Here is a 12,808-nt window from a genome sequence, read left to right on the forward strand (position 1 = left end):
GTTTATTCATTCTATAACGACTCATTAATAATTGGCCCACCAGAAATGATACTACCAGCACTGGCTTTTACCATAAGAGAAGGACAATGTTGTAGACATATTTTAATGTGTGCAAAAGTATAAATAAATAAATCAATATTAGTTCACCAAGTGTTTGCTACAGATAACACAAGTCCATGGGTTAGAGGAAAGCTTTCAGTTGTCATTTAATTTAGTATATAGTAATTTGTCTTATTTCTCAATGGTACCCTACTCAAAGGTTCTCTGGAAGAGATTGTTTAGCGATAAAGTCGCCTTATGTATCACTTCTCATTAAAATTTACTGTATTTATTATTTTTGTAAATGGTACAATAAAGTGCAAAATAAATAAATAAATACTAAATACTAGGAATGAAGAAGGACATAGGCTACTTTTTACCGTAGTCAATCAATATAAATGCTAGTTACGTGGACGAACTCACTGATAGCTATGTAAAAGTTAGTAACTAGTAAATATATGAAAGTTAGTTTGTCTTGTTTATTATCTCTTGGTATCTAACGGCTCAACAAATCGTCATGAAATTTGATATATTTATTGTAAATTGTAAACATTAATAATATCTAAGGAAATATGACAGTACATCCATATTACGTACATATACATACATATATACAATCTACACCTAATTTGGGATAGAGAGAATAATAAGTTATACTTTTTATCCCTGTTAACCAACATATCCGTGTGTCCGGATAAAGTGGCAAAGTAAAAATTAATATATATACCTATATATAAATAAGTATACATCGTTAAATCTGTTACTAAACGCATAACTAAGATAAGGTAAGGTCAAGCGCAAACCCATCTTATAATAAAAAAAAAACTGGAAAAGCAGTTGGACCAATTCAGCATTTTTTTTCAAATATTAGATTTCGAATATTTTCATAAGAAGCATCTTTAAACTTTATTGAAGTACAAAGAAGGTTCTTATGAAGTGAAAAATTTCCCCGAAAAATGTTACATGCAGAGATTGGTGGAGAGATTTACAGACAGAGACTGACAGCTGATTAATGGATCGGCCTTATCATATAATAAGAAAATTCAAACCTAACATCCAAACAGCATATTGGATTATTGTTATATAGAGAACGAGTTGCCAATGAGCAGATTAGAAAAAGAAAAAAAAGAGAAATGTAAAAAAAAACTAGTGAGTTAATTTAATTACTAACAATTGTTTTTCCTTTTTGCAGCGTCCGCGTGTGTGATGCAGCGATGCGGGCGGCGGTGAGGGCGGCGGTGCTCTGCGTCTGCGCGCTGCTCCTGCACCACGGTCCGTTGGACGCTTTCTAATTATTATTTAATCATTTCACTAGTGTTTTTGTATTACAAACACGTCTTCGTATTCTGAACAGTGCACAGAATATCCAGGCTTAGATATAAGAATGCCACTTTAAATTACTTGCAGTGCATGTATAGAAAGCACAATTGTTTTATTAAGATCTCACTCAAAAATCTGTTAAAATACACTTACAAAATTTTAAATAAAATTAAAAAAAATTTAGACAATTTGGATGGATTACAATTATTTGTACAAGAGCGGGTAGATATTTATTTAGATTATCACTCGTATTTCTACCGGCAAACAGCTATACTTGCATGATTTACATGGTAGTGGAAATCACCAGAGGGAGACTTTGTACAAAAGCCGATTGCTTGGGTACCTCTGTCCCATTCATGTTTCAACCGTAAAGCAGTTGTGTTTGCATGGCTGTGTTTCGGTTTGAAGGGTGGGATATGGTGTGAATTTACTGGGTACGGAGGAATAACACCTGAGTCCTCAAGAATGGCAACGCATGGGGAGTATCATGGGCGAAACAGTATACTCTGTTATGTCCATGGTACTGCTCATGTCTATAGGCGACGGTTACCACTTTCCATCAGGTGGGCCGTCAGCTTGTTTGCCATTCTAAGTTGTATAAAAAAAAATCCAGTGCGAAATCATAGCACTTCAGTCCTCAGGATCAGTAGTACTCCTTAGGAATTATAATGAACTATGGGTGTTAGAGTGATGCCCATAATATTATGGCTGTTCATATCTATAGGCGTTGAGTACAATTTTACATAAAATTAGCTATTCGTTATTTGCAATGGTAAATTAATATTGAAGATACTTATTATAAGGGCATTACACTTTTTTCTTCTACAATATCGGTATTACCAATTTCTTTTAAAACATCGGTTTTTTTGGTATAGCAAACGCGGAGCTCCGTGGAAGATGTCCAGCGGAGGAGGGGCCGTGCCCAGCGCGGGCGGCGCCCTGCACCACGGACGATGAGTGCGGGGAGCAGATCTGTTGCAGTAGCACTTGCGGACAAGTCTGTGTCGACCCGTTGTATACAGGTAATTACATCTATACATGTGTTTTTTTTTAATGGATGATAATGGAATGGTAACCCCACCCGCGTTATCGGTATACACCGACGGGGCACCAGTGAAGGATGGTAGGCGAGGATGAAGTAGGTCAGTTAGCCCATCGTGACGAATTCAACAAGAATTGTTCACGATGGTTTCCAGGGGGAACCACGTGAAGGTCGACCTAATATATAGACCGGCATATTGCTAGCAATGGGGCTATCAAACTCCATTACTAACAATCCCTTTCCCCCCTCTATACATGTATTGTGTATGGATACAGGCATAGAAAGATAAAGAGGACCTATGTCCTAAGACGGACACATTCTAAGAAGAATGATTCTTGATTAGCACTAGAGTACCTCGTGCTAGTAAACACAGTAAGGCGCGACACTCAAGATGATGTAATTACCCCAAAAGCGTTGAAAATATGAGAGACATCTCCGTTTAGCAGTACCGCGATAGATTGTAATGATGATGGTATTGTGTGGCGATAGAGTAAGAATATAATGCATTAACACTTCTATCTAATCTTCAAAATAGTAGATTAGAGGTACAAAACACAATATATCCGTACAGTGGAAATAAAACTTACTATCTTATCTAGCCAACAAGATTAAGCCAAATTAGGCTAATATTTTTCTCCTCTAGAGGGTTTTTGTCCAACAACAATTGATTTTTTTATTAATGGGGTGAAATGAAAAAGTAACTGTGCTAAACTGATACCTAGTACCTATCAGGAGGAATGATAGGTGAGAATGAAATCAGGTCATATCGTAACGCATTTATGAACAATAATTTCGACGTCCGATTATGTGGAGTTTTACGTTATAACCCTATTATCCCTTCTTTGCATATTTTTTTTTAATGGTGAAATAAATCAAGGTGATATAATTCATATTCAAAATTAAAGGAAAAGTGGTTAAAAAAATAAATTTGACAGCTGTGGTTTTTTTTTCTGCAATGGACATTAAAAAAGTATCTAGACACAATCAACTTAAAGTGAAATTGTTCTTTTATGTAATTTTTGGGCATTCAATGTTATGATGGAAATTTCCACCAGTATGCAAAGAAGGGTTATGTCGTATTATTGTTAGCAATACGGGTATATTGCTAGCAATGGGATCGTTTGACCTCATTATCTATTTTTTTATAAATTCCGTAGGTTGTGAGAACATAAGGCTCTCATCAGAGCGGATATCTCGGGCGCTAGCGGCAGAGAACAGCCGAGGCGGACGTGGTCTCTTGAAGTCAGTGCGGGCGCCACGTTGCAGGGCTTCCGACGGAGAGTTCGAGCAGATACAGTGCGATAACGAGATCGTCAGCTCTTGTTGGTGCGTCGACGAAGCTGGCTTTGAGGTGAGTGATGACTTCCGTGGCGTATTTGTTGACACGTTCCATTGTGTAAATTAGGTTCCGAGTTTGATTCTCTGTGAAATCGATTTAGGAAATGAAATTTTCTATGACTTATTTGTGTTTAGATGTTCTAAAGTATTTAATGTCTGGTTTTTCTGTCTGAGAAAATAGATAAGAAATTTGCTAGCTGAAAACTTGCTGTGACTTGTGTTGTTGTTTTCATTATTTTAGTACTGACTTTACGAATGCTGTATCTATCAAGTATTGTACTTGATAACTTATGGTATAGCAATAGCAACAAGTTTATTTGAAGTTGATACTCCAAGATTACTTCATAGAACTTGTTTGACACAAAGCAAAAAAAAAATAACGATAAATTATTAACGTACCTGTCAGTGGTAAAAAGATTTTTTTTGAGTGTAATGTATGTGTGTTTACACAATTTTTTTTTTTTTGTAGTACTCATTCATTTGAGACTATATACGTGGGTTTTTAAGGACTTTTACGATTATTTATTTTATATTCACTGCGAATTTTTTATAGTTGTAATTTATTTTACTAAATTAGGTGTTATTTTGCGGAAGCTCATATCGCTAGTTGTTTAAAATTATTTTGTTTAATGATAGCGGAATTAAAGAAAATAATTCTAATAAAATAACCAGTCGCGATTTAAATAGAAATTAGATATTAATACATAAATTATAATATCTCTTTTTGATGGTAATATGCTAAAATTAAATGAACTTCTTTAATTACACAGTTTCGAAGAGCGGTAATAAATTATACGGAATCGCATTACCTTATTTCAAGTTTTCTTAATTACTGAATTCAGCATTTTATAGAATGGATAGTTAATTAATTTTTGCTTATATATTTTTTTATTTTGTATTTGCTAATGGTGAATGCACTAGTCACAAACTGAAAAGATACACCAAGGATATATTATACTATTTATCTACCTATCTAAATATCTATAAATAATTAAAAATTATATTTAATTAAATGTATTTATATTTAAGAAAGTATTGAATTTAATTTAAATTAATAGTAATAATCCATATCGTTGATATTTTCTGTAAGAAACATCTTTAAAAATGTCCATTCCCAATTTATACTTCCTTAACAACTTTCCCAGTGCTCACTTATTACTCTTTTCCAGTTGCATTATTTGTAACTTATGTGCAACAATTCAAGTTTCTAGAAACACCAGTTTATGTCATGTATTGTCTGTCAATAGAGTTATTAACCGACTTAAAAAAAAGCAGTCACCTGTATTTATGTATGTATTTAACATTATTTGACCACCAAATCTTAATCGATTTTATAATCGATGCGACACTTTTTTTGTTGCCATGCTAAATTTTAATAAGTACGAAGTCGTGGAAGGTTATTATGGAACGAAATTTTATATTGAATGTGAGTAAATAGATTTCCCTTAAAAACCCCATTAGGTAGCCGGCACCCGAGCTCCAGCCGCCAGCCTGGTGAACTGCACGCGCGCTGCCCCGTGCGCTGCTCACACCTGCCGCATGCTGTGTCCGCTCGGCTTCGAGCTGGACTCTCAAGGCTGTCCCTTGTGCAAATGTCGGGATCCTTGTTCTTCCATCACGTGTCCTGGACAACTGTCTTGTCAGTTAGAAGAAACTCCTTGTTTGAGGCCGCCTTGTCCTCCTGTGCCTACATGTAAGTGTTTAACATATTTTATATAAAACACTTTAACAGGTCTTTGGTTCATGTTGAGACGGAATAAAAATATATTACCACATATTCAATCTCCAGGACACTTTTTTTATAAATAAAAATGGAATACTAACCCAGCCCATGCTATTAATATACACTGGCGAAGTATCAATTAATGAATGAAAACACTTTATTGTTCCCTTCAAAAAATGATACAAATTATAACATTAAACATTAATATTTAAGTATATAAACCAATTAGAGACATGATAGATGAGAATCAAGTCAGGTCAGTTAGTCCATCGTGACGAAATCACCAGAAACTAACTACAATGATTTCTAGGGAAATTCAAAATGGTGGACCATCTGACAGTGTATATTGCTAACAATGGAGCTGCTAGAAATAGTTTCCCTAGAATGTCGTAATAGACAAGAATGTGGACAGAGCCCAGAGTCCAATCAGAAAAAAAAGAAGTTTTTAATATTAGCTGGCTTATTTCATACTTACTCGAACATGTTGTTGTCTATTTTTCTGTAATGTACCGAATATAAAGTGAGCAATTGGTATAAATACGAATAAGAAAATTGATTCCTCAGAGAGATTTCTCTGAGGGATAAATCACTTACCTACATTTGTACCTATATGTATCTACATTCCATTATAATCTTTTTTTTTTCTGCGCAATATTATTTAAATCAAATAAATACTTAATAATAATGGTAAGAATGATGATGATTCAAAATCAATCTTCTAACAACGTTCTCTTACTCAATATTTAAAATCAATTAATTATATATTAAATAACAACATTTAGGTTTGAGGGAATTTAAATTATTTTGAAATCTCATTCTTTAAAATTGTTTAAACAATGATATTTCAAAATCTGGACTATTCATCATTACTTATTCGTCTCCAGATGGAGACTTTGCATAAAAGTCGATTGTTTGGGTACCTCTGTCCCATTCGTGTTTCAACCGTGAAGCAATTGTGTTTGCATGGCTGTGTTTCGGTTTGAAGGGTGGGATATGGCGTGAATTTACTGGGTACAGAGGAAGAACACCTGAGGGGGGTATCATGGGCGAAACAGTATACTCTGTTATGTCCATGGTACTGCTCATGTCTATAGGCGACGGTTACCACTTTCCATCAGGTGGGCCGTCAGCTTGTTTGCCATTCTAAGTTGTATAAAAAAAAATTCGATTCAAATTCAATTTAGAATTCCGTCACTCGTCAGGTAAACGCGGAAGGAGTCTACAAAACATTTGTCCAGCCGGAGAGCCTTTGCTGATATCAGAAACGAGTCGACCATTCCTTTGCGGCACTGATCCGGGCAAGCCAAATTGTCCGCCGCTGTACAGATGTTTAGTTGAGTCAGGTGAGTCATCACAACTGGTTACGTCAATGTTCATTAATCATTAAACATCATTGTGTAATCAAATAAGTCATTCGTTGATTTTGATTATATCTTTAAATAAGCTGAGAGGCAATATTTTGATTAGAAGAATAATACTGCTATGTAATGCGTACGCGAGGATTACAGAAGTTGGAAAATTATTAAACTAGATTTATAACCAGACTTATTAAACTTCTAGATATCGTATGAAGATAAAACCTACACCAGTTTTTAAATTAGACTTTCAGGAATACAAGTGTGAAAACCGCATTTAATTTCATATAGTAGTTTATGCGTAATACTGGAACAAACATATAGATAGAAAGACAGGAAGACAAAATTTCTGAAAAATGCTCATTTGGCTTCTATTCCTCTTATTAAGATCCCTCAAATAAATTATTGTATGGGCCCGGTATAGGATGAGCCACCCCACTACGGTCTCTGGTTGTAATCATCCATGATTGCTTTAAGATTATAATGTAGGTACCTTTACGATTGACGTGAAGCCTGAAAAATTACTAGATATTTTATGCTTCTACATGTAGATGCAACTTAAGTTACCCAAGACTTTATAAATATAATTTAGTTCTATTTACAGTACTTTACAATAACTTTAACATACACACACACACATATATACATACATATATATATATACTTACACATACATACATACACATATACATACATACATACACATACACACAAACACACACACATATACATACATACACACATACACACATATATACACATATATAGTTAAGGTTATACAACCGATATATCCTACACACACTCGTCTCACTTTAATTTATTTAGCTTCACTATATAATTTTAAATGTTATAATTTATGTATTGTTAAATAATGCATGTACTTTATTTATAATTGTTTCATATACTGTACACTTATACAAGACATGGGGATACTATTTAATTGATGTAATACCTTAATTTGACCACAATTTACCAGAGGGAGACTTTGTACAAAAGTCGATTGCTTGGGTACCTCTGTCCCATTCATGTTTCTACCGTGAAGCAGTTGTGTTTACATGGCTGTGTTTCGGTTTGAACAATGGGATATGGCGTGAATTTACAGGGTACCGAGGAATAACACCTAAGTCCTCAGGAATGGCAACGCATGGGGGGTATCATGGGCGAAACCGTATACTCTGTTATGTCCATGGTACTGCTCATGTCTATAGGCGACGGTTAGACCACTTTCCATCAGGTGGGCCGTTAGCTTGTTTGCCATTCTAAGTTGTATAAAAAAAAGACAATAACGACATTTCTATTTACTTTAATATTTTTCTTCGCCAGGAAATGACTACGGAGTATGTTGCCCAGCGTCCCTAGAACTCAGAAAGGCTGGTACATGCCCAGCACAAAACACAACAGATGTTGAATGCGGTACACCTTGCGCACACGATTTAGAATGCCCCTCGATGCAGAAGTGCTGTGATGGGGGGGAGTGTGGGAAGCATTGCATCTTACCACATAATGTCACGATGTGTACCCAGCAGAAAATGCTGGCGGAATTGCTGGTAATCAGTGAGAAAGAAGGCAGAGGGTACGTGCCTCAGTGTGCAGCAGATGGGTCCTTCGAGTCGAAGCAGTGTTCAAGGAATGGATTGGTTTGTTGGTGAGTAGTAAATTGCAACTTGATAAATATTTTAACTGTATCATGACGAAAAATAGGCCACCCCTTCTTTTCCTGTGGGTGTAGTATAAGGCGACTAAAGGAACTTAATAGTAGAGGGATTGGCAGCAGCGTCCCTCTTAAAATATCTCTAAAAGCCTAATTGACAGTCTGCTAAGTGTAGCAACTACGGGCAAAATACCCCTTATGAGAAAGGCTTATGTTCAGCAGTGGACAGTTAACGGTTGATTAAAATGCCGAAAAACTTTTTTTATTACATAACAATAGAATGGTAATCTCGAAAAATGGCTATTGGTACGATTGGTTTACGCTGGCAGGATATCTGTGAAGAATAACAGGAGATGATGATGTTAAGTCGGTTTGTCTATGATGAATTTACCAAAACTTAACCACGATGGTTTCCAGGTAGAGCCAGTCAATAGTAAGGTGGACTAAGTGATCGACTTCCACTTAATCCATCACTAGCATTGGGGCTAGTCAAACCCCATTACTCACAATCCCCTCTACCAAATCGATAAGACTACTATAATAATGATGACTACAAGAACCCCCATGGGCTTATATCAATATCTATTCCATATAAGTGACGACAGGAGTATTAAAACTGAACATCAAAATATAAAAGCTGTTCGTTAGAATATTCTTTATTCTTTTTTTTTCTTTAAACAAAAGTCGTAAAACCAAATCGATTGTAATATCTGTGGAAAATCATCCAATTTCCACGAATAGTGATGATCCCGGTTTAATCCGCGGCCAATTTGAGCATCACTCGAGCGGAACAAATTGATAGCCTTTATCTCACGCAGTGCAGATAATACCGTTCATAAAATTCATTCATTTGTAAAAATATAAAAAACCGTGCTTAGATTATACAGCTGTTCACTTTTTAATACTTTTTGTTAATATATTATACTACTTCTAACAACTATCCTGTCTGCAACTACGTACTCATAGATTTTACAAAAAAAAACTTATCAAAATAAAACATACACTAGATTTGTGGTTATACCTTCAGAAATGCAACTATGACAATTAGATTCACATTAGTGTGGCAGTTTTTACGTCATGCTGAAACGAACATACAGATAGACAATAATTCCAATAGTAATTATTTTGGCATCTATTGCTTTTATTAAGACTCTTATATCAATTAAAAAAAAAAATAGTGGGTAAAATAGCTAAAGTAAATTACTACATACATCACAATTTATTGCGAGATTTTTTTATTGACCTTCAAAGTTATCATATATATTATTTTTTACAATAATTTACATTAAAACAAAAAAACAAACACAAATGTCTAAACTGAAAGTTATTCAACTATCCCCGATCTCTTCTCAGATAACGGAAGTAAACACTTATTTTCAAAGTAAATATACCTACATAGTCTATAAATAAATATACCTAGAATTTACCTGTGATTGTTAGTAAATTGAGATCAAATGGCAATGTTCTTAGAAGTCATTCATACTCTACTACCTACATAGATATCGCAGTTGCTCGCTGGTAATTGCACTTTTATGTATTTCCTAAAGACACAAATAAAGTTTTCTACTATCTATCGTCGAGAGATCAACAATACTAGAATTTTTTTTTTTTTTTATTCGTAAGAAGGTATACAAATTAGATTATCTTAGATACAAGTGATTATAATCAAGGCTGGACTATCTATTAGGCAGTGTAGGCAACTGTCTAAGGGTTCCGCATTGGCTATGGGCCCAGGGTTCCAACATAATAATAAAAGTATTAATTTTAATGTATTTCATGACGATTTTGAAATTATTATATATGGAACAATATTACAGGTTTTTTTGTGAACGAAACGTATATTGTCTAGGGACCCTGACAGGTTAATCCGGTCCTGATTATAATGTCATCGGACGGCAATGGATAAATGGAAATATATACACTAAATTCTTTTTTAGGGTTCCATACCAAAAAGATACAAAGTTACCCTTATAGCACGACGTTGTGTATCCGTCCTTCGTTATATCTCCGTTATATCTCAACAACTATTAATGCTATTGATTTAAGGTTTGGAATAGTTTTACATATCGTTGACCCGGATATACTGCAATGGAAATATTAAAAAAAAATCTTGCTTAAGGAGTCAAAAATGGATACGCAAAATGTTAAAACTGATCTATAAGTCCATTCATACAAAAGGGCTTCATTTGCACTTTTTAAAACAGATTTTATTTATCTTTATGCTGCGTAGTTTTTTAATTACAATTTCAAATGTGAGAAAAAAACCCTTTCCTATGCCTTATCTTCGAAGTTTCTGAAGCGAAAAATAAAAGTAATTACAATTTATATAGTATCCTGAAATATTTACAATATTCCTTATATGTCAATATTTCAGGAAAAATAAAACGATGTTTCTTATTAGCACCATTTTATAGAAATTATCAAAAACCTGCAAAAACAAACTTTGTTATACGGTTCTTTTTTTAACCACAATTATGGCCCAAAATAAGAAATTACAAATTGTAGTACCATTAATAATAATTATTAAGTATCTATTTCTTATGAGAAATGCAATAAAAGTCATTTTGTGTCGTATATATTTACGCACGGAACTCTCGACTTATGGGTTCAACTTACACACGAACATCATTTTATATACCAATTATATTGTATTATGAATTAATATACTTTAAAATTAAATACACTCTTGAAAAACGTATAAACATTTAATGAACTTTTTCAGCTCATTATTAAAAAATGTTAAGCAATATAACTGGCCATATTTTAGGTCTTGATGCTCCTAGATAAAAAAATATCTGAAAATAAATCTATCTAAATCGTTTCAGGTGTGTAGACTCGGAAGGCAACAAACTGAGAGGATCTATGGGGCCGTCCACATCCGTTCATTGCTCCCCTCTCCCGCGGCCTGCGCGGTCCGGTGCCAGGAGTTTGTCTGCCTGCGCGCGCGCTCTCTGCGCTGGCGTCTGCGAGTACGGATACAAAACCGGATCAGACGGTTGTCCAACTTGCGAGTGTGATGATCCGTGTGCAGGTTATCCATGCCCGGAAGGAGAAGAATGCGTCAGGGTCAAGGAAGCGGAGTGTTCTGGCGAGTTTTGTACGGGATATCCTGTATGTAAGTAAATATTGTTTCAGTACCCATAATATTATCATAAATGACGATTAGGATAACAAGGCAGGATACATAATACAAGAAAAGGGAAACTCAAAATAAAACCCCTACCTAAATCTGCTGTCTATGATTTGCAAAAAAGAAGTAATTATCCAGCAATAGGATTATTAGTAGTTTTTATGCGTCATTTGGCGCACAACGGTTACCATGGTAATTCCATATGGATTACTTAAAATAATAAAACGTTACCTCCATGTCCTTAGAACGTAGTACACATTTAAAACAAGAACAGTTTTAAACTGCGCTATATGGAAACTAAATTCTTTGAACATGACGGCGGGGCACGTACTCATATATGAAACAATTAACAACAACCTACTATAAGTTATTCTTTTTATCCCATTATGCATTTTCACATTATAAATTCATAACCGTCCGCACACAGGACTTTGTACAAAAGCCTAGAGGGAGACTTTATACAAAAGTCGTTTGCATGGGTATCTTTGTCCCATGTGTTTCTACCCTGAAGCATTTGTATTTGCATGGCTGTCTTTCGATTTGAAGGGTGGGATATGGCATTGAATTCACAGGGTGCAGAGACATAACACCTTAGTCCTCAGGAATGGCTACGCATCAAGGATATTATGGGCGAAACACTGTACTTATTATATTCATGGTACTGTTTATGTCTATAGACGATGGATTATATCTTTTATTAGATGAAAAATCCCAAAGTTCCAATCAAAAGCTACTAAAACACAATGAATTCTTCCAGGTCGACCAAGGGTATCCTACGAGAATCCATGCGAAATCGGTGTACCGGCGTCGGACGAGTCGGGCGCGGTGTTGTCTTGCGGAAAGGAGGGCGAGGCTTGCCCAGGGAACCACGTGTGCACACAAGTGCGCCGCGACGCATCCGTCTGCTGCCCAGACCCGCACCAACTGGACAACACTACTGACAGTGATGTTCTGGATGTGAGTTGTTACTTTTTACATAGATATTCGTTCATATTCCATGTAACACACACACTTAGCAAATTCAGTGCCAAATATGTTATAATTTAAATTAGAACACAGCACATAGGCAAACTGCTAGGCAGTTAAAGATTCTCAAATACGCTACATTTATTTATTTATTTTATTATTAGTGTTTTTTTTTATGTATACGTGCTAGCTGTATCGACAATATCTGTTATTGTTGTTGTGTATATTGTTTTGTAAAGTAACT

The 12,808-nt window shown here is 35.1% G+C and overlaps 1 protein-coding gene across 5 annotated transcripts in view; it reads left to right on the forward strand.

Annotated features, from left to right (window-relative positions):
• Positions 1–12,808, forward strand: part of LOC113519872 (neurogenic locus notch homolog protein 3) — a 96,200-nt gene that overhangs the window by 64,728 nt on the left and 18,664 nt on the right. For all 5 annotated transcript variants that reach the window (XM_052900720.1, XM_052900717.1, XM_052900718.1 and 2 more), the window contains exons 2-9: positions 1,232–1,311; positions 2,235–2,381; positions 3,559–3,752; positions 5,201–5,432; positions 6,665–6,805; positions 8,141–8,462; positions 11,294–11,583; positions 12,356–12,555. In XM_052900720.1, coding sequence (XP_052756680.1) covers positions 1,254–1,311; positions 2,235–2,381; positions 3,559–3,752; positions 5,201–5,432; positions 6,665–6,805; positions 8,141–8,462; positions 11,294–11,583; positions 12,356–12,555 — 1,584 coding nt within the window. In that variant the 5' untranslated portion in view covers positions 1,232–1,253. The remainder of the gene's footprint in view (positions 1–1,231; positions 1,312–2,234; positions 2,382–3,558; positions 3,753–5,200; positions 5,433–6,664; positions 6,806–8,140; positions 8,463–11,293; positions 11,584–12,355; positions 12,556–12,808) is intronic.

This window comes from Galleria mellonella, unplaced genomic scaffold, assembly GCF_026898425.1.
Source record: "Galleria mellonella isolate WM207_F2 unplaced genomic scaffold, CSIRO_AGI_GalMel_v1 utg65, whole genome shotgun sequence".
Lineage (NCBI taxonomy): Eukaryota > Metazoa > Arthropoda > Insecta > Lepidoptera > Pyralidae > Galleria > Galleria mellonella.